The sequence below is a fragment of the Capricornis sumatraensis genome, chromosome 2 (genome assembly GCF_032405125.1).
Source record: "Capricornis sumatraensis isolate serow.1 chromosome 2, serow.2, whole genome shotgun sequence".
NCBI classification, from domain to species: Eukaryota; Metazoa; Chordata; class Mammalia; order Artiodactyla; family Bovidae; genus Capricornis; species Capricornis sumatraensis.
In genome coordinates this window covers 127,359,486-127,377,903 of record NC_091070.1, presented here as the reverse complement: position 1 = coordinate 127,377,903, position 18,418 = coordinate 127,359,486, and the positions used below count along the sequence as shown (strand labels likewise).

The following is an 18,418-nucleotide window of genomic DNA, read 5'->3' as shown; positions in this document are numbered from 1 at the left end:
AAGAAATAAGACAAGGTTAGAAGGAGAAAGGCGCTTGGGCATATATTGGGACAGTATGTATTAGAGCAGCCAATTGGCTGTTAGGAGACTTACGAGCTGAAGGGAGACTAGGAATTACAAATTTCATTAATAGAATCCTTATTATGTGGTAACAACCCCCTGCATATCCCATCTCCCAATTAACAATGTAGAGATTGAAGTCAGTATACACTTACAACAAATCTGGGCATAGCTGGTAGCCAATACTTCTCCTCAAAGTTTGACTTGTTCCTTCAAACTGTTATACTTCAGAAGTATGCTAGCTTTTGGCATCCAGAGTTGCGCTTCCTTAGATGTGGCGTACATCGTGCTCTCGCCTTTGTACTTCAGGTAATATGATGCATCTGTTGTCTAATGCATCTGCACACCACTGTGTACTCAGAGACAAGGCCAAAGAAACAACATGGGTTGGGAGTGGTTATGCTTTCACGGTTTACTCTCTGAGTTTGAAAGTGAAAGTTGCTCAGTCACGTCTGACTTTGCGACCCCATGGACTATATAGTCTATGGAATTCTCCAGGCCAGAATACTGGAGTGGGTAGCCTTTCCCTTCTCCAGGGGATCTTCCCAACCCAGGGATCGAACCCAGGTCTCCCGCATTGCGGGCAGATTCTTTACCAGCTGAGCCACAAGGGTTAGCGTTATTCTCTTCTTGCAGAAGACCTTTGAGAACAGAGGTATTTCAAAGTCCCCTGGGAATTTGCCCTTTGGCAATTAAATTTTTTAATATTTTACTCCTCCACCAACTGCTGGTATGATTTTGGGCAACTTATATAGCCTGAGGATAGCTAATTACTCACACTTTACCCTGGGCCTCGGAATCTTCATCTGAAAAGTGGAAGGACTAGGAACGAGGATTCTGAAGTCCTTCCACCTCCTAAGATTTGAGAATTTAATAATTCCTGAGTAGTAAAAGTCAGATTTTTTTTTTGATCCTAGGGTAATGGGTTTGTGCACTGATATGTATTCTCCCTCAAATGGGAGATTTGCCTCAAGCCTACTGTATGTTCCCAGGTGGAGACTTGGCAGGCTGGTAAAGCCGAATGCAGTTTCCTTAAGAAAACTAGAAACTAGACCAAGCCACCTTGCCATAGGCTCCTATCATTTCCACTCATTCGTTTATTCATCATTCAACAAACATTTATTGAAGGTCTGCTATGTGCTGAGTACTAATCTTTAGAACCTGATCTATGGTTTTTTATCCATTTTCCCTTAAACTCATGTTCTTCGACAAAATAGGCAGACAGCAGCATAGGAAATGTATATTTAATCCTTCTCTTGAATGGTCAGAACTCTAAAGTCAAGTTTTCTATAACAAAATGTAATATAAACACAGTTGGTCCAAAGTGCCAGGGAGGGCAGTAGGCACCACGTGAAAAATACAGGGAGGGAGTTAGACACAAAACCTCTTTTCTAGCAGGGCTTCAGTTCTGAGGGCCTCATTTCAAAGGTTCATTGCCCTTGCTTTTGGAAGTCTCTGCTTCAAGGAAGTTACATGTTTTTGTTGCCTTAATTTGAATTTTGACTAGGCAGAGTCCTGAGATCTAAATTCAGAGTGAGAGAACTTGGGGTGAAATTCAGGCAGCTGTCTCACCGGACTTGGTTTGTAGAGTAGGAAAAAAAGGAAAGGCAAGTGGGAGCTCCAACCAGCTGAGGGTAATCCCATCAGGAATTCCTGGTTGCCTGAAACTGAGTTCTGGCTCGCTCTGCTGAGGCAGCAGCCAGAGAGACACCAGCTAATGCCTGGTTTTGGGGAGCAAACAGGTTTGTTTGCTCCCCTCTTTTCTAGATGCTTTTCTGCTCTACATCAGAGTTTCTTAATCTCAGCACCGCTGCCTGTTGGGGCTGGATAATTCTTTGCTGTAGATGGACGGCCTGTACATTGCAGGATGTTGAGCAGTGGCCTGGGTTCTCTCCACTAGATGCCAGCAGCACCCCCAAGTTGTGACCACAAAGCTGTCTCCAAAATGTTTGACTGTCTCTGGGGGTGGCACAGAATCACCTGTTTGAGTCCCACTGCTCTAGATGCTGGTGAAAACTGAGGTGATCACTGTCTGATCAGGATATAAAGAAGCAGCCTCAAAGCTTGTGATGACATAATATTACACATGGTCAAGATGAGAGGTCCTTTCCCTGGACCATTCAAGGATAAGCATCATCTGAGAAGTAAAATAGCATTAGTTTGTTTTAAAAATAAGATGCTGACATAGTTTAGAAAATCAGTGTCACCCAATTACATTTTTAATGTTAAAATTATGATCATTTTCTACATTTTTTCTTGGCATTTGTCAGGTGGGAGGAGATGCCAGGGCATTTTTGCATTTTAATGAAAAGTGAATTATTCGACCCATCATTAAAATGTGTGCGTGCATGCTTAGTCACTCAGTCGTGTCCAGCTCTTTGCAACCCCATGGACTGTAGCCCTCCAGGTTCCCCTGTCCATGGGATTCTCCAGGCAAGAATACTAGAGTGGGTTGCCATTTCCTTCTCCACAGGATCTTCCCAACCCAGGGATCATACCTGGTCTCCTACACTGCAGGCGGATTCTTTACAGTCTGAGCCACTAGGGAAGCCCACTAAAATGCAGCCGCCTCTAAATTGTGAAGTGGCAGCACATTATCAACTTCTAACTGAATCCACTACAGTTTAATTTGTGGATTATAAAACATGGTTATAGTACAATCAGAACTTTCTAGAAACTTCCTCAGAGCAACATCACAGCAATATAGCTAAAGATTCAGCAACAAAAGAGATGCAATATCCCATTATCTCCTTGTGTGGGAATGGTGAGGTCCCTGAGATATGGGGATGCACTTGTCCCACATGCATTTTACTTGGCAGTATTAATACACTTCTCTGGTTCAGATGAATTATTTCGCAACTTTTAATATATGTCTTTGAAGATAAATTTATCTTGTTCATATTGAAGTCTTCCGTGGGTTGCTTTTGGCTTCTTTCTGCTTCTTGATCTTATTTGTTCACTCCTGAGTTCTAGATGTGAATTCATTTCCCCCCAGAAATATAAAACTAGGTCATATCTTGTGGTGAAATAGTTCTACAGATTCCTGGGATTCTGAAAATAATAGCAATAAGACACCATTACAGCCATTCAGCAAACGCTTATCAAACACTGAAAGTCTCCCTTCCACTGTATATTTCTTGTTCAGAAATGGATTTGTCTTTCTGTATTTTGATGATAGTCTATTGAGGCCACGTGGTGTCATGGGTCGCTAGGGGAAAGGAGATGACTTGAGTCTCCCCTTAGTAAGGGGATCATCCTCACAGCAAACAGGAACTGAGAGGGGAGCTATGGGCGAGCTTCTAGATGGAAGTAGAAAGATGACTTCTGAGTTCTCAGCCAAGGAATGTGTGTGACCTAAAGTGTCATGGTAAGTTATAATGTGTATCTCAAGTAATGATCTCTTCATTTGTTTTAAAAAAAAATGATTTAAGGTTACCCCCCTATAGTTCTAGAGAGAAAAAAAATGAAGCTATAGCTAACCAGGTGACAGTATATAACTCTTTGCATACTGCATGTGAACATATATTCTTGTATGTCTTATTTTATTAAAAAAAAAAAGATTGTAAATCACTGCTATACGGGAATACAAATGAAGATGAATAGGCTATACTTTATAGATCAGATTATCTAGCTGTAGTATATTAAAAACTCATTTACAGTGTTATGAGAATCAAGGAAAGAAGAAAGGGTTCCTTCTAATGAGATCCTCAAAGGATAGTTTCCTCAGAGAAACCTCCCTCCAGTGACAACCACGGAGTTTGGAAATGATGGAAATTGGTAGATTTCCTTACAAAAAATCTCTTCTGTACACTGCACCATAGTGTTTGGGGAACAAGAGAAAAAATGAAAAGCAGGTCAAGAGATCCCCGGCCAAGATGGTGGAGTAGAAAGGCCCTGAGCTCATTTTCTCTCATGGGCACACCAAAGCACAGCCATTTGCAGAACAGCCATCGATGAAACAGACTGGGGTCTACCAGAAAAGATCTGCAACTAAAGATGTAAAGAAGGAGCTTCAATGAAACAGGTAGGAGAGGCAGACTCGTGATGTAATCAAGTCCCCTACTCCAAGGTGCGTGGCCCACAGACGGGAGGATAATTACCTTGCAGAGGTACTCCCCAAAGAGTGAGAGATCTGAGCTCCACACCAGGCTCCCCAGCCCAGGGGTCCTGCACCAGGAAGATAAGCTTCCAGAACACTTGGCTTTGAAGGCCAGCAGGGCTTACTATTAGGAGAGCAAAAGAGCTGGGGAAGAAAGACTTTACTGTTAAAGGGTGCGCATAAAGTCTCACATGCGCTGGAACCCAGGCAGAAGTAGTAATCTGATAGGAGCCTGGGTCAGACCTACCTACTGATCCCGGAGAGTCTCCCAGAAAGGCAGGAAGCAACTGCACGTCACCCTGGGAATACAACTGCTGATGGCAGCCATTCTGGGGAGCTTCTACCATGTGGACACTGACAAACACCAGTGTGTAATTCTGCCTGTAGCTCATTAGCACCAAGACCTGGCCCCACTCAACAGTATGAGTCACCAGTGCTCAGATGTCTCTGGCCAGGCAACTAACTGGGCAGGGACACAGCTCTGCCCATCAGCATACTGGCTGCCTTAAGATTACCTGAGACCATAGCTGCCTCTGGATGTGGCCTTACCCACCAGAGGGCCCAGGACCTAACTCCATCCTCCAGTGGGCAGGTACCAGCCCTAGAATCCCCTGGGCCTGGATGCTGCCCTTCAGGAAGCCTGTTCTAGCCTCTGGGCCAGCTTTAGCCACAAGGGGGCAGACACTACATGCAAAAAACCGCAATCCCAGAGCCTGCAGACCTAGCCTGCCTACCAGCAAGTCAGACCCTGCCCTGAGAACCAGATGGGCCCCAGCCCTGCCCTCTAGCAGGCCAACACAAACTTTGAAACGCCCAGACCCTGGTCCCAGCTGTATCAGGAGTGCCCCTTCCCCCTGCCCCAACAATCCAAGACCAGCTCTGGGCCCTGCAACCAGATTCCAGGACATAGCTTTGCCCACCAGCAGATTGGCACTGACATGCTTGCTGTCACTCACCAGACAACATTATCAGAGTTCCTTGGACCCTGACTCCAGCCATCCATGACCCAGCACTAGCCCTGAGTCCCCTTAAGGTTCCATAGTCAGCTGCCCCTGTAGCTCACAGCCTCAACTCATGTGGATGGCCTGGATACCAATTGGACTAGGGGTCAACCAAACCTACTAGACCTCCCACATAGACAACCTGAAACAACAGGAGGACCCATGCAACCCTCATATAAAGTACTCAAGAGCGTATAGTTTGGGTGATGAGAGGGGAGTGTGCTGTTGGGACACCTAAGAGGTCTCCTACAAAACAGCACTTCTCCAAGGTGGAAGTCGGACACGACTGAGCGACTTCACTTTCACCTTTCACTTTCATGCACTGGAGAAGGAAATGGCAACCCACTCCAGTGTTCTTGCCTGGAGAATCCCAGGGACAGGGGAGCCTGGTGGGCTGCCGTCTATGGGGTCGCACAGAGTCGGACACGACTGAAGTGACTTAGCAGCAAGGTGGGAAAATGTAACCAACCTACCAGATACATAAAAATACAAACAGCTTAGCAAAATGAGGTGACAGAGCAAGGTGTTCCAGACAAAAGAACAAGATAAAACCTCAGAGAACAACCGAGCGGAGCTAGGCAGTCTACCTGGGAAAGAGTTCAGGGCAGTGACTGTAAAGATGATCAAAGAAATAGGGAGACACAAAGAGTGAGAAGTTAAACGTTTTTAATAAAGAGAAAATATATAGAACAACCAAACAGAGATGAAGAATAGAATAGCTGAAATGAAAAATATACCAGAAGGAATCAACATTAGAGCAAATGATGGATGAGTGAACTGAAAGACAGTAGTGGAATCACTGATGCTGAACAGAAAAAAAAAAAAATGAAATGAGAGTTTAAGAGACCTCTGGGGCAACATCAAGTGCACTAATATTCATGTTACAGGGGTCCCAGAAGGAAAAGAGAGAGAGAGGAAAGGACTGAGAACATATTTGAAGACATAATAGCTGAAAACTTCTTCCCTCTGGAAAATGAAGTAGACATCCAACTCCAGGAAGTGCAGAGAGTCCCACATGGGAGCCAAAGAGGAACATATGAAGACACATTGTCATTAAAATGGCAAAGTCTAAAGGTAAAAAAATATGAAAAGCAGCAAGGGGAAAGCAACAAATAACATACTAGCAAACTCCCAGAAGGCTATCAGCTGACTCTTCAGCAGAAACTCTGCAGTTCAGAAGGGAATTGCACAATATGTTTAAAGTGGTGAAAGGGAAAAAGCTACAAGCAAGAAATTTCTAGCCAGTAAGACTCTCCCATTCAGATTCCATGGAGATATCAGCAACTTCACAGGCAAGCAAAAGTTCAGCACCACCAAACCAGCTTTACAAGAAATGTTAAAGGAACTTGTCTAATTTTAAAAGAAAAGGCCAAATCTAGAACCATGAAAATTATGATAGGAAAAAGCTCATAGGTAAAGGCAGACATAAAGGTAGGGAATCATGTCATGCACAAAGCTAGTAGGAAGGCTGAAAGACAAAAGCGGTAAAAATCATCTCTATCTTTAGTAAGCAGCTAAGGGATACGTAAAACAATGAGATGCGAAATGTGATATTGAAAACAGTAATCAAGACGGGAGGAGAGCCCAAATGCAGAGTTGTACTTTGAAATTAAGAGATCAGCAACTTAATACAATCATGTGTATATTTTATTGCTATTTAAAGGCCTCATGGTAACCACAAACCAAAAACTTACGCTAGGTGCACAGAAAAGTAAAAGGAGTCCAAACATAATAGTAAAGGTGGTCCTCAAATCACAAGAGGACAAAAGAAGAAAGGGGCAAAAAAGCCTTAACAAAAGAAACCCCCCAGACAATTAACAAAAATGACAATAAGAATATACATATCAATAATTACTTTAAATTTAAATCAGCTAAATGCTCCAATCAATAGTGGCTGGATGGATAGACCTGTATGTATGTTGCCTACAAGAGACTCACTTCAGATCTAAAGATACACAGGGACTGAAAGTGAGGGGGGAAAAGATATTCCACATAAGTTGGAATCAAAAGAAAACTAGGGTAGCAAAACTTACATCAGATGAGATAAACTTTAAAATAAAGACTGTTATAAGAAACAAGGACACTATATAATGATCAAAGAATCAATCCAAGATGAAGATATAACAATTGCGAATATCTATGCACCTACTATAGTAGCACTTAAATACATAAAGCAAATATTAATGGATGTAAAGGGAGAAATCAACAGTAACTCAATAATAGTAGGGGACTTTAAAACCTCACTTACATTAATGGACAGGTCATCCAGACAGTATAAAGTCTCCGGTTGGTCTAATGTGTCATTTAAGGCTAGTGTTTCCTTACTGATTTTATATATATTTACCTAACATTTCATTTGAAAGCATCAGAATACATATTCTTTTCAAGTATACATAAAACATTCTCCAGGGTAAATCACATGCTGCTGTGCAGCAAAGCAAGCATTGGTAAATTAAAAAAAAATTGAAATCATGTAAAAACATCTTTTCCAATCACAATGCTATGAAACTAAAAGTCAACTATAAGGAAAAAGGACTGCCAAAAAAAAAAAAACAACAACAACAAACCCACCATGTGGAGCCCAAAGAGCATGCTACTAACCAACCAATGAGTCAATAAAGAAATCAAAGAGAAAATTTTAAAAATGCCTGGAGATAAATGAAAATGAAAACACAATCCAAAAATCTGTGCAAACAAAAATCTATATAACAAACGCATGTTGTTTATAGCAAAACAAGCTTAACTCAGGAAACATGATCTGACCTGATCACCACAGCAGCCCCAAAAGAAAGTTTCCTCTAATTTAATTATTTGCAATTTTTGTAATCTTTGCAATTTTTATAATATTCATGTACTACCTTTATCCACATATATAACATTATATTTTTAATTCAATCACTATTTTTAAAAAAAAAATAAATTTTTTTTTACCATACTCAAAAAAGCAAAGCAGCTAACAGATTTTTGCCTGCCTTTGAGGACTTATCTAGGCAAAGAATATATGTGCCTTAGAGAGTGTAAGATACTACAAATTATACAGACTCACCGAAGGGATGTGAAATAAAAGGACCATTAGGAAATGGGTGAAGGAAGTGTGGACCTGAGTTACCATAGAGTAGAGGAGATTTCCAAGAAGGGAGAGAGAGGGAGCAAGGACAGAGAGCAGTGGTAGATAGCTGAGAGAAGGAGGAAGCTTAAGAAGAAAAAGTTAGAGAAGTGTGACTGCAGAGCTGAGGACTTAACTCTGATGTGACAGTGCCCTGAGAGTCACTTTAGGTTGCAGAGTAAAGGAATGCTATGATGAAAATAGCATTTGAATTTTTTAAATTCTGGCTGCTTGTTTCCTATCACCCGAAAGAGAGGAAGGATAAGTACAGGATTTTAGAACTAGTTGGGGCATAAAATGATGAAGCTGGATTAGGGTAGTCTGAAAGATATGGGCAAATACTGTACAGCTTGGTATCAAATTGACCTGAGAACAGATGGGGGACAAAAATAGCTCTAAGGTTGTGAGCCTGGTGCATGGTGGCAGTCCACTGAGTAAAGTGGTAGTGTTGACCGTAACTTCATAAGCTCAGTGGTATGCAAATCCTGCGTACAGAACAATCTTTAGAAAGAAATGTCCTACCAATAATTAGAGCCGAAGGACTGAAGGGACAGCGGGAAGTCTCAGCAGGAAGGCCAGTTGGTGAGTGCTTTGTCCAGTCTCTAGTCAACAGGGGCTTTGTTGTTGGGGGGTGTTGCTGGGTGGGGAGAAGCTGCTTATGTGATTATGCTCATGTCATGCTTCTTTGTGAAATTCAGAGAAATGAGTCAGGGCCAAGTAGCTCTTTCGCTTTCAGTAAGCTGTTTTCCTTCAAGGATGACTCAATAAACGAAAAGGTGTTTGAATTTATACAAATACTTGAATTGTATAGAGTTGGTTTTCCTGTAAGTCTGTCAGGGAGGTCTATACTCTTTGTTAACAAGTGCTTACCTTTTACAATTGCAGTGGAAATAGTGCCTACTGCCCTGACATTATTAATGTTTCTCTCTGAGGCTGATGCTGGGGGCTGCTTGATTCTTGTTAGGGACACGAGCACAATCATACACAGAGGATCCCCAACACCATTTGTGATTCATCTCACCTGTCATACAATGACTTTGCATGTTTCTGTGTAACCAAGTTATGTTATTTTAGCATCAGATAAAAGCAGAGCAGCAAGAGTACCCAGTCGATGGCAGAAGAAGCAGAGACACGCAGGGAAGCCTTTGAGTTCAGCAGCTGTAGGTGACTTCGCCTTTTAATCTCCGAGTCTGTAAAGGAAGAGAAAAAAGTTCAGGATCAAGGAGGAAAAGGTGATGTCCTCTTCACATGGCTGGTTAACAAAGAAAAGTACCCCCAAAGAAGAACGAGTTGTTCCTAATATAACTTGTGCCCTAATTTGGGGGGAATTTTGTAACCCATTCTCCACCTTTCTGTAACTGTCTTAAAAGCAGAGCTTTCCCTTTCTTGAGAGATGTTCCATTCTCTCTTCCAGTCCAGTGAGCACTCAGCCAAATGAAAAATGATGCCAATAAACAGATTGCTATTGGTTACCAAATAAAAAATAGGCTAAACCAACAGCCACCGCCAGTCCTTGGTTTCAGACACATTTTTTTCCCTCTAGACAGTGACCTTTACAGGTTCTGTGTCATTTGCTTTCATCACAGCACTACCAAGTAATGAGAAAATATTGTTCTCATTTTGAAGTAGAGAAAGGCCAAAGTGAAGAATTAAATTATTCTTTACTCTATTTTCTCCCTAGACAGTCCAGTGTCATTTAGTTCATTTCACGCTGACACTTAATAGCTGTGTGACTTCAGGCAAGTTTAGGCAAGTTAATCTATATGTGCCTCAGTTTCTTCATCTATAAGATAAGGCTAAAATAATAATCAACTTCTTAGGGTTCTTATGAGGATTAATGAGTTAATATGTATAAACACTTAGAGTAGAACCTAGCCCCATAGTAAGCACTCAATAAGTATTAGCTATAAAAATAACAGTAACCCCACTCAAGCCTAATAAACATTGCTTCCATTAAGTTGATCATTTCTAAATCCACCTCCTTAGCCCCAATTCTGTCCTAAATTCCACATCTGTATTTATAATTACTACTACTGTATGTCAGTTTAAAAATGTAATATTCAGCAAATATTTTTGAGTGCTTGTTGTTTGAATTCAAAGGAGTCCAATAAACACCCTCTCCCCCACTGAGCTCTGAACCAGTTAAAGAGTAAGATGAAAAAAGTGAGGCAACTGGAAGACTAAAATCACCTTTATTCCTGATAAAGCTGATGATAAAGAATTATGCTTTGTCTGCAGGGAAGTAGGCTGCAGGCGTCTTAAGACCGGGGCCTGCTTTCTCCTGCAAGGGCAAATCCTGCCCCTGAAAACTGATGACTCAGAGGAGCTAATTTCTGGTTAGCTAGAGAGAAAGGAACATAATTCCTTATGTTATAGAATAACACAAGCAGCTCAGCTCTTGTGTTGAGCAACTTATGCTTCCCCTAATAAACTCACTGATGGGGTGAAGTTAATTCCTCCTCCTCTGAGAAAGAGGGAAAGAGGGGAGAAGAGAGAGACTAGAAGGGTTACACTGGTAGTATGGGACTCTTCCCGTGGAAGAAGTCTGTGGCGTAGGAATGAAGCAGCCTCCCCCAGGCTTGTCATGTGCTGGATCATGTGCTAAGCACTGGACATCTCTGCATTTGTTCACAGTGGACACTTTCAACACAGCATCTCTAAAATCTTTAATTTCTTACCAAACACATTGCTCTTCCTGCATTTTCATTATCGTTGATTTTGGTAGCATTACTAACCTCCTAAGAAATCTGGGTAGAAATATCAGACCCCTTTCAAGTTATTCCTTCTCTTGTCCTGCACATTTGTGTCACCAAGGCTTGTAGATTATTTTCTTCATTAACCTTTGATTCTTCCCGCTTTCCTTCCCATTGTCACTGCCCAAGTTAAGATCCTTGTAATTTCTCCCCCAGACACTGATATAGGCTCCTGGCTTCATGCCTTTCTAGTCTACTAAAGTCATTTTTTTCCCTTCAAAACCCAGCTTGAACTCTTTCTCATCTATTGAGCCACTGTACTCATAATAACTCTTTCCCCTAGACACCGTATTCACCCTAATTAACTTCTCTTATGACAACTGCACTATTCATCTTAGTGTTTCGTAGGACTTACAAATTGCTTCACTCAATAGATACTTGTTGAGTGAGTGACCCCAGTTAGCAATAAGAGAACACAGGATATAAACCTCACAGTCTCTTTCAGTTGTTTAAAAACTTACCCTGCACATGGTAAAAAGGAGTTATGTTAGTTTATGTTGATTTTTGAGCTATGTCACACTTCTAAAAGTTGTATATAGTCCTACTGCTGGTATATGGAACACTCGTTCTAATGTATCCGATAAGCAGGCACTGAAAAAGAAACTGCTCACTGAATAAAAGCTGTGCTCAATTTCTGTGGTTTGTTCAGTTATTGCCATTTCTATTAGGAGCATCCGTTATATAGTTTGGAGCATTTAATTGAGATCTAAACTGAGATACTCTTGTTAACACTCATTGTTTTAAATGGCTAACCCTTTATTCTCCCTTCTCTTCTGGGAAGGCCTGTCATGCAAGTACTGTCTCATTGGTCTAAGCACAAGTAGCTGACCGAAGCTGAGCCTTCCTGGGAATGTCAAGTCAGACTGAGGGACTGAGCTTCAGTCTAGTCACTCTCTTGAGTGAAAGAGACTTTTAAAGGTAAGAACTCTTGGCAACCATATTTTTCCCTGTTGACTAAAACAAAAGGAGAGTAAATTAGACAGAATTTACTAGAGAATAAACTAGAAATGAGAGACAAAGAATACCAATGGAATTTAAGTTCTTGGTTCCAGCTGTTCCTAAAGTCATACTCTACTTCCTGACCTTGGTTTCATGAGATATCCTAATACCCTTTTATCTTAGGCCTGAGTTGATTTTGTTTTGTGTTATAGGCAACTGAAACCGTTCTAATTGGTACAGTCGTCAGTTTGTTCCACAGGATAGTGGAAGAACTCTCTTTTTCTCATGTAGATGATTTTTTTTATTAGATACTGCTTTACCAAAGCAATCCTTCTGAGTTAGACAGGGCCTCAGAATCCTAAACACTGCTCTCCAGGCAGTAAGAAGGCATACAAATGAAAACTAATTGTCAGCTTTGCTCTGTAGGCCATAAATACTGTTTTGTATTAGTTTTGTTCTTACATAATGCCGTCTCAACTGGAATTGTGATTGAGGTCTCAGTGAAACTTTCTGTACCCTGGTACATAATATATCTGTAAAAGAAATCAAATTTTTAATTTATACTTGATTATAACCGCAATAAACTCATAGCACAAGTGTGAAGGAGCCCACCTGTCACTTTGATATCCCCTGTGGCTTTGGCGATGTTGTTTTCAATCATACAGGAGTAAGTGTTGTTGATTGTGACGTTGTAGAGTACAGACACAACCTTCATGGTCACATTCTCAGAGTTCAGCTCAAAGCTAGTGTTGGAGACTACTGAGAAGTTGGCTCCCTGGTCAACTTGGGATGCCCAGACCACTGTGGGCTGGGGAAACCATCTGGGAGCCTCACATCGTAAGCTCTCGGAGCTGGCGTTATAGTCCACGTTCACCTCTGGGATGCTGAAGGCTGCAGGTCAAAAGGACAGATGTCAAGGTTGGACGATAAGACAATATAGCCTTTGAGGTGCTAGGCCTTACAACAAAGACGCTGAAGTGACTCAGTACTTTCCCAGTGGGCTGTGTATGGCTCATTGTATTATAGATGCAAAAAGTGATTTGCTCATAGTATTACTATATATCACAACATTCGGGCCAATATCACAAACTCTGAGGACCTATGTTCTAGATGTAATGTTACACAGATAAATTTCTCCACATAAGAGGAGTTCCAGTGATCATACAAAAAATTTTATTAGCTAGGGAAGTTGGGTGTTTATTTTCCCAGGCACCTGTGAAGCCTCCTGAATTTTATGTATTTTTCGGCCTGGAGGGTAAAGTTAGGGTGGGAAGGGAGAAGGAAGAAACAAAGAGCATTCACCTATCACCCACAGAAATTCCACACACAGGACTTGTCATCATGGAGATTTGAAGTTTGCTTGGGTAGGGATTGCCCTGGTATCCATGAATAAAGACAGGCATTTGTTTTCTTCTAAGATAATTCTCCCTGGGCTGGCAAGTACATTTTGAAATTAAAACCAACTTCCTCATCTATCTAGGCAGAGAGACACTTGTAAAAAATGTTAAGTTGTGGACTTTGGCCAGTAAATGTTTATCATGCCAAAAGGGCAGGACACACATTATTAATATATTTAGCATCTTCCTTTGCCCGGGACTGTGCTAGTGTTGACTGAGAAGTGGAAGGACAGTTTTGGCCTACCCTTAAAGAGCCTGCAGCATAGCAGGGGAGACTAGACTCACACACTTGGAACAGGTTAGGAATGAGCTCCTGGGAGATGATGTGGGAACCTGAGTGTACATGACAATGAACCACCATTTATTGAGGGTGTGCTCTGGGCTGTGGACCAAATTCTAGACATTATTTCATTTGTTTGTCGAAACAGTCTCAGGTATATCTGTTATTGTGACCACTTTAAAAAATAAGTTTTTAATTCTGGAATGATTTTGTTTATCTTTTGGCCACGCACTGCAGCATTGGAGTCTTAATTCCCCAACCACGGATCGAACCGGTGCCCCCTGCATTGAAAGCATGGAGTCTAAACCACTGGACTGCCAGGGAAGTACATGGAATAATTTTCAGTTCAGTTCAGTCGCTCAGTCGTGTCCGACTCTTTGCGACCCCATGAATCGCAGCACACCAGGCGTCCCTGTCCATCACCAACTCCCAGAGTTCACTCAGACTCACGTCCATCGAGTCAGTGATGCCATCCAGCCATCTCATCCTCAGTCGTCCCCTTCTCCTCCTGCCCCCAATCCCTCCCAGCATCAGAGTCTTTTCCAATGAGTCAACTCTTCGCATGAGGTGGCCAAAGTACTGGAGTTTCAGCTTTAGCATCATTCCTTCCAAAGAAATCCCAGGGCTGATCTCCTTCAGAATGGACTGGTTGGAGGACTGGTTGGATCTCCTTGCAGTCCAATTTTAGATTTATAGAAAAGTTGCAAAGATAGTACAGAAGGTTCTTGTATACTCCTTACTCAGTTTCTGCTAATATTCCGCTAACATGACACATTTGTCAAAACTGAGAAACTATTAATATTTTTTATATATTACTATTAACTCCAGGCTTCATTTGAATTTATCAGTTTTTCCACTATGCCCATTTCCTATTGGAGGATCCTAATCAGAATGTCACATTGCCCTTATGTGTCATGTCTTTTTAGATTCCTGTGGTCTGTGACATGTTCTCAGTCTTTCCATGTTTTTCATGACCTTGACAGTTTTGAGGAGTACTCAGTTCAGTTCAGTTCACTCACTCTGTTGTGTCTGACTCTTTGTGACCCCATGGACTGCAGCCCGCCAAACTTCCCTGTCCATCACCAACTCCTGGAGCTTACTCAAACTCTTGTCCATTGAGTCGGTGATGCCATCCAACCATCTCATCCTCTGTCTTCCCCTTCTTCTCCCGCCTTCAATCTTTCCTGTCATCTGGGTCTTTTCAAATGAGTCAGTTCTTCACATCAGGTGGCCAAAGTATTGGAGTTTCAGCTTCAGCATCAGTCCTTCCAATGAATATTCAGGATTGATTTCCTTTAGGATGGACCGGTTGGATCTCCTTGCTGACTAAGGGACTCTCAAGCATCTTCTCCAACACCACAGTTCAAAAGCATCGATTCTTTGGTGCTCAGCTTTCTTTATGGTCCAACTCTCACATCCATACAAGATTCCTGGAAAAACCATAGCTTTGACTAGACAGACCTTTGTTGGCAAAGTAATGTCTCTGCTTTCGAATATGCTATCTATGTTGGTCATAGCTTTTCTTCCAAGTAGCAAGAGTCTTTTAATTTTATGGCTGCAGTCACCATCTGCAGTGATTTTGGAGCCCCCCCCAAAATAAAGTCTGTCACTATTTCCATTGTTTCCCCATCTATTTGCCATGACGTGATGGGACCAGATGCCATGGTCTTCATTTTCTGAATGTTGAGTTTTAAGCCAACATTTTCACTCTCTTCTTTCACCTTCTTCAAGAGGCTCTTTAGTTCCTCTTCACTTTCTGCCATTAGCATGGTGTCATCTTCATGTCTGAGGTTATTGATGTTTCTCCCAGCAATCTTGATTCCAGGTTGTGGTTCATCCAGCCCAGCATTTCTCATGATGTACTCTGCATATAAGTTAAATAAGCAGGGTGACAGTATACAGCCTTGACGTACTCCTTTTCCTATTTGGAACCAGTCTGTTCCATGTCCAGTTCTAAATGTTGCTCCTTGACCTGCATGCAGATTTCTCAGGAGGCAGGTTAGGTGGTGTGGTATTCCTATCTCTTGAAGAATTTTCCAGTTTGTTGTGGTCCACACAGTCAAAGGCTTTGGTGTAGTCATAAAGCAGAAGTAGATGTTTTTCTGGAACTCTCTTGCTTTTTCAATGATCCAACAGATGTTGACAATATGATCTCTGGTTCCTCTGCCTTTTCTAAATCCAGCTTGAACATCAGGAAGTTCACGGTTCACGTACTGTTGAAGCCTGGCTTGGAGGATTTTGAGCATTACTTTCTAGCATGTGAGATGAGTGCAATTGTATGGTGATTTAAACATTCTTTGGCATTGCCTTTCTTTGGGATTGGAATGAAAACTGACCTTTTCCAGTCCTGTGGCCACTGCTGAGTTTTCCAAATTTGCTGACATATTGAGTGCAGCACTTTCACAGCATCATCTTTTAGGATTTGAAATGGCTCAACTGGAATTCCATCACCTCCACTAGCTTTGTTTGTGGTAATGCTTCCTAAGGCCCACTTGACTTCACATTCCAGGATGTCTGGCTCTAGGTGAGTGATCACACCATCGTGGTTATCTGGGTCATGAAGATCTTTTTTGTATAGTTCTTCTGTGTATTGTTGCCACCTCTTCTTAATATCTTCTGCTTCTGTTAGGTCCATGCCATTTTGTGCTTTATTGTGCCCATCTCTGTATGAAATGTTCCCTTGGTATCTCTAATTTTCTTGGAGAGATCTCTCCTTTACCATTCTATTGAGGAGTACTGACTAGATATTTTGTAGGATGTCCTCTATTGGAATTTGTCTGATGATTTCCTCATGATTAGACTGAGATCTTGGATTTTGGAGAGGAAAACACTAGAAGTTAAAGTGCCGTTCTCATTATGTCACATCAGAGAGTATATGCAGTCAGCAAGACTTAATCATAAGGACGTTAACTTTGATCACCTGGCTGAGGCTGTGTTTGCTAGGTTTCTTTGGAAGTTGGACTTTACTAACACACCCTAAGTGTGGTGGTTGGGGGAGCAAGGAAGTTCTAAGCTCCACCTCTCGGAAGAGGCGAGATCTAAAAATATTATTTGGGATTCATCTGTAAAGAAAATTTGTTTCATCTCACTCATGTAAGAATGGACTTGTATCTTTATTTTATACTTAGTTATAATTTAATACTATGTTGTTTATGTTATTGCTCAGATCATTCCAGCTTTGCCACTGGAAGTCCTTTCAGTTGGCCCCAGTGTACCTTTAATGTGACTCTCTTAATCTCTGTTTTAATATGGAGGAGCTAAGTCTCAGTGAGGTTCCCTTGCCCAGGCCACTGTTACGTGCCCAGGTCTGTCTCTAGATCTGTGCTTCAGACCATTACATATACATGTCATGAGAGTTCCAAGAAAGACCTGTGCAGACTAACTTAGGCTGGGAAGTCTCAGAATACTTTCTATCTTTCAAGGCTCCTACTAAATGTCAAATTCTCGCCATGGGGGCCTTCCCATCCCTTTACTCCCTATGCATTTGGATATGATCTCTGAATCCCCAAATCATTCTATATCTTCTCTTCAAGCATTTAATACACTTTACCAATTATTATAGATTTTACACATATTTCTTATCTCTGCCCTGACCCTCAACTGTATGAGCTCTACACTATGAGCTCTGGCTCTAGAAGGGAAGACGATTATCTTTGTTTTCTTAATCATCTTTATACTCTTACAGTATCTGAGTCCCTTGTACATAAGTTCAGAAAATGTTAAATTTAGTTGGTAAGGAAGTGTGGATTTTAGTGGAGAAGGATTAGTGAGTTTATAGGATAATATTGTTTTGGTCAATTACCTTTGAACTTCTCCTATAATGGTTTCCACTGCTGTGAGTCCCTGGAGGCACTGATTTCAGAGCCCACTTAGAACAGGAAAGTCTCAGACCAGATTATATATAGTCTTCTCTCACTAGCAAGACTGAAGGCTACCATAAAAGAGAAAGAACAGAGAGCTACTGAGGGAGAAAAAGTATTTTGGAAAAATATTTCAGGGGATATATAAGGAAATTCAGAAGAGGCTAGAGTCCTGAACAGAAGATTTTAAGACTTAGTATTATAGTGGAGTTGGTGTGGGTCTTAGACAGCAAGGATGGCAGCTAACAGACTTCAGATGGTCTTTGTTGGATATTAGTCACTCAGAAGCTATTCAGACTCTCTAGTCTCAAATATCTCCTGGCCCCTTCTTTCCCACTTTTCAAAAGTAACTTACCTCCAGTTTTATATTCAAGGTTAGCATTCCCCTTGCCCTTAGAAGTGATGATGTTACATTTATAGGTGCCAGCATCCGTGAGTTGTACATTTTTCAGCCTCAGAGAGGCATTACCAACTATTACTTGATCAGAAAACACTGCTGTCCTGCCTCTGAACATTTCATCCTGGTTTGACAGGACATCTTTGCCTGCTTTGAACTCATGGACCAACCCCATGACACCTTCCTTCAGCCACTGTATCACGATATCAGCAAGTCTGATGTCAGGTTCAAAAGTACAACTCAGGATGCCATCTTCCCCGATGTTCCCAGCTGAGGTGAGAGTAGTGACTGCGATGGAGTGTCTTCCTAAAATTCAGGAAACAAGGGTCAATGCCAAGGGAAGCTTTGGAACAGCTGCCACCAAATCCTTCATCATTAAAAAGCCAAACAGTGACTTCTGTAATAAATTAGAAATATACAAAACAGGAGAGTCAGGAAAAAAGAAGACATAATAGAGCATTAAGACAATAGTTTTGATACCTACAGCAGATCTGCCAATAGCTGATAAAAAAAGCTATTCTATAGC

General features: G+C 41.5%; 1 protein-coding gene across 1 annotated transcript; it reads right to left on the bottom strand.

Annotated features, from left to right (window-relative positions):
• Window positions 1-9,331: 9,331 nt before the first annotated feature.
• On the bottom strand, window positions 9,332-18,010 carry VTCN1 (V-set domain containing T cell activation inhibitor 1). Its single transcript, XM_068966642.1, has 3 exons — window positions 17,851-18,010; window positions 12,571-12,849; window positions 9,332-9,456 (listed from the first exon to the last, which is right to left on the bottom strand). Exons 1-3 carry the CDS (start codon window positions 18,008-18,010, stop codon window positions 9,332-9,334), a joined length of 564 nt encoding a protein of 187 aa, XP_068822743.1.
• Between the last annotated feature and the right edge of the window lie 408 nt (window positions 18,011-18,418).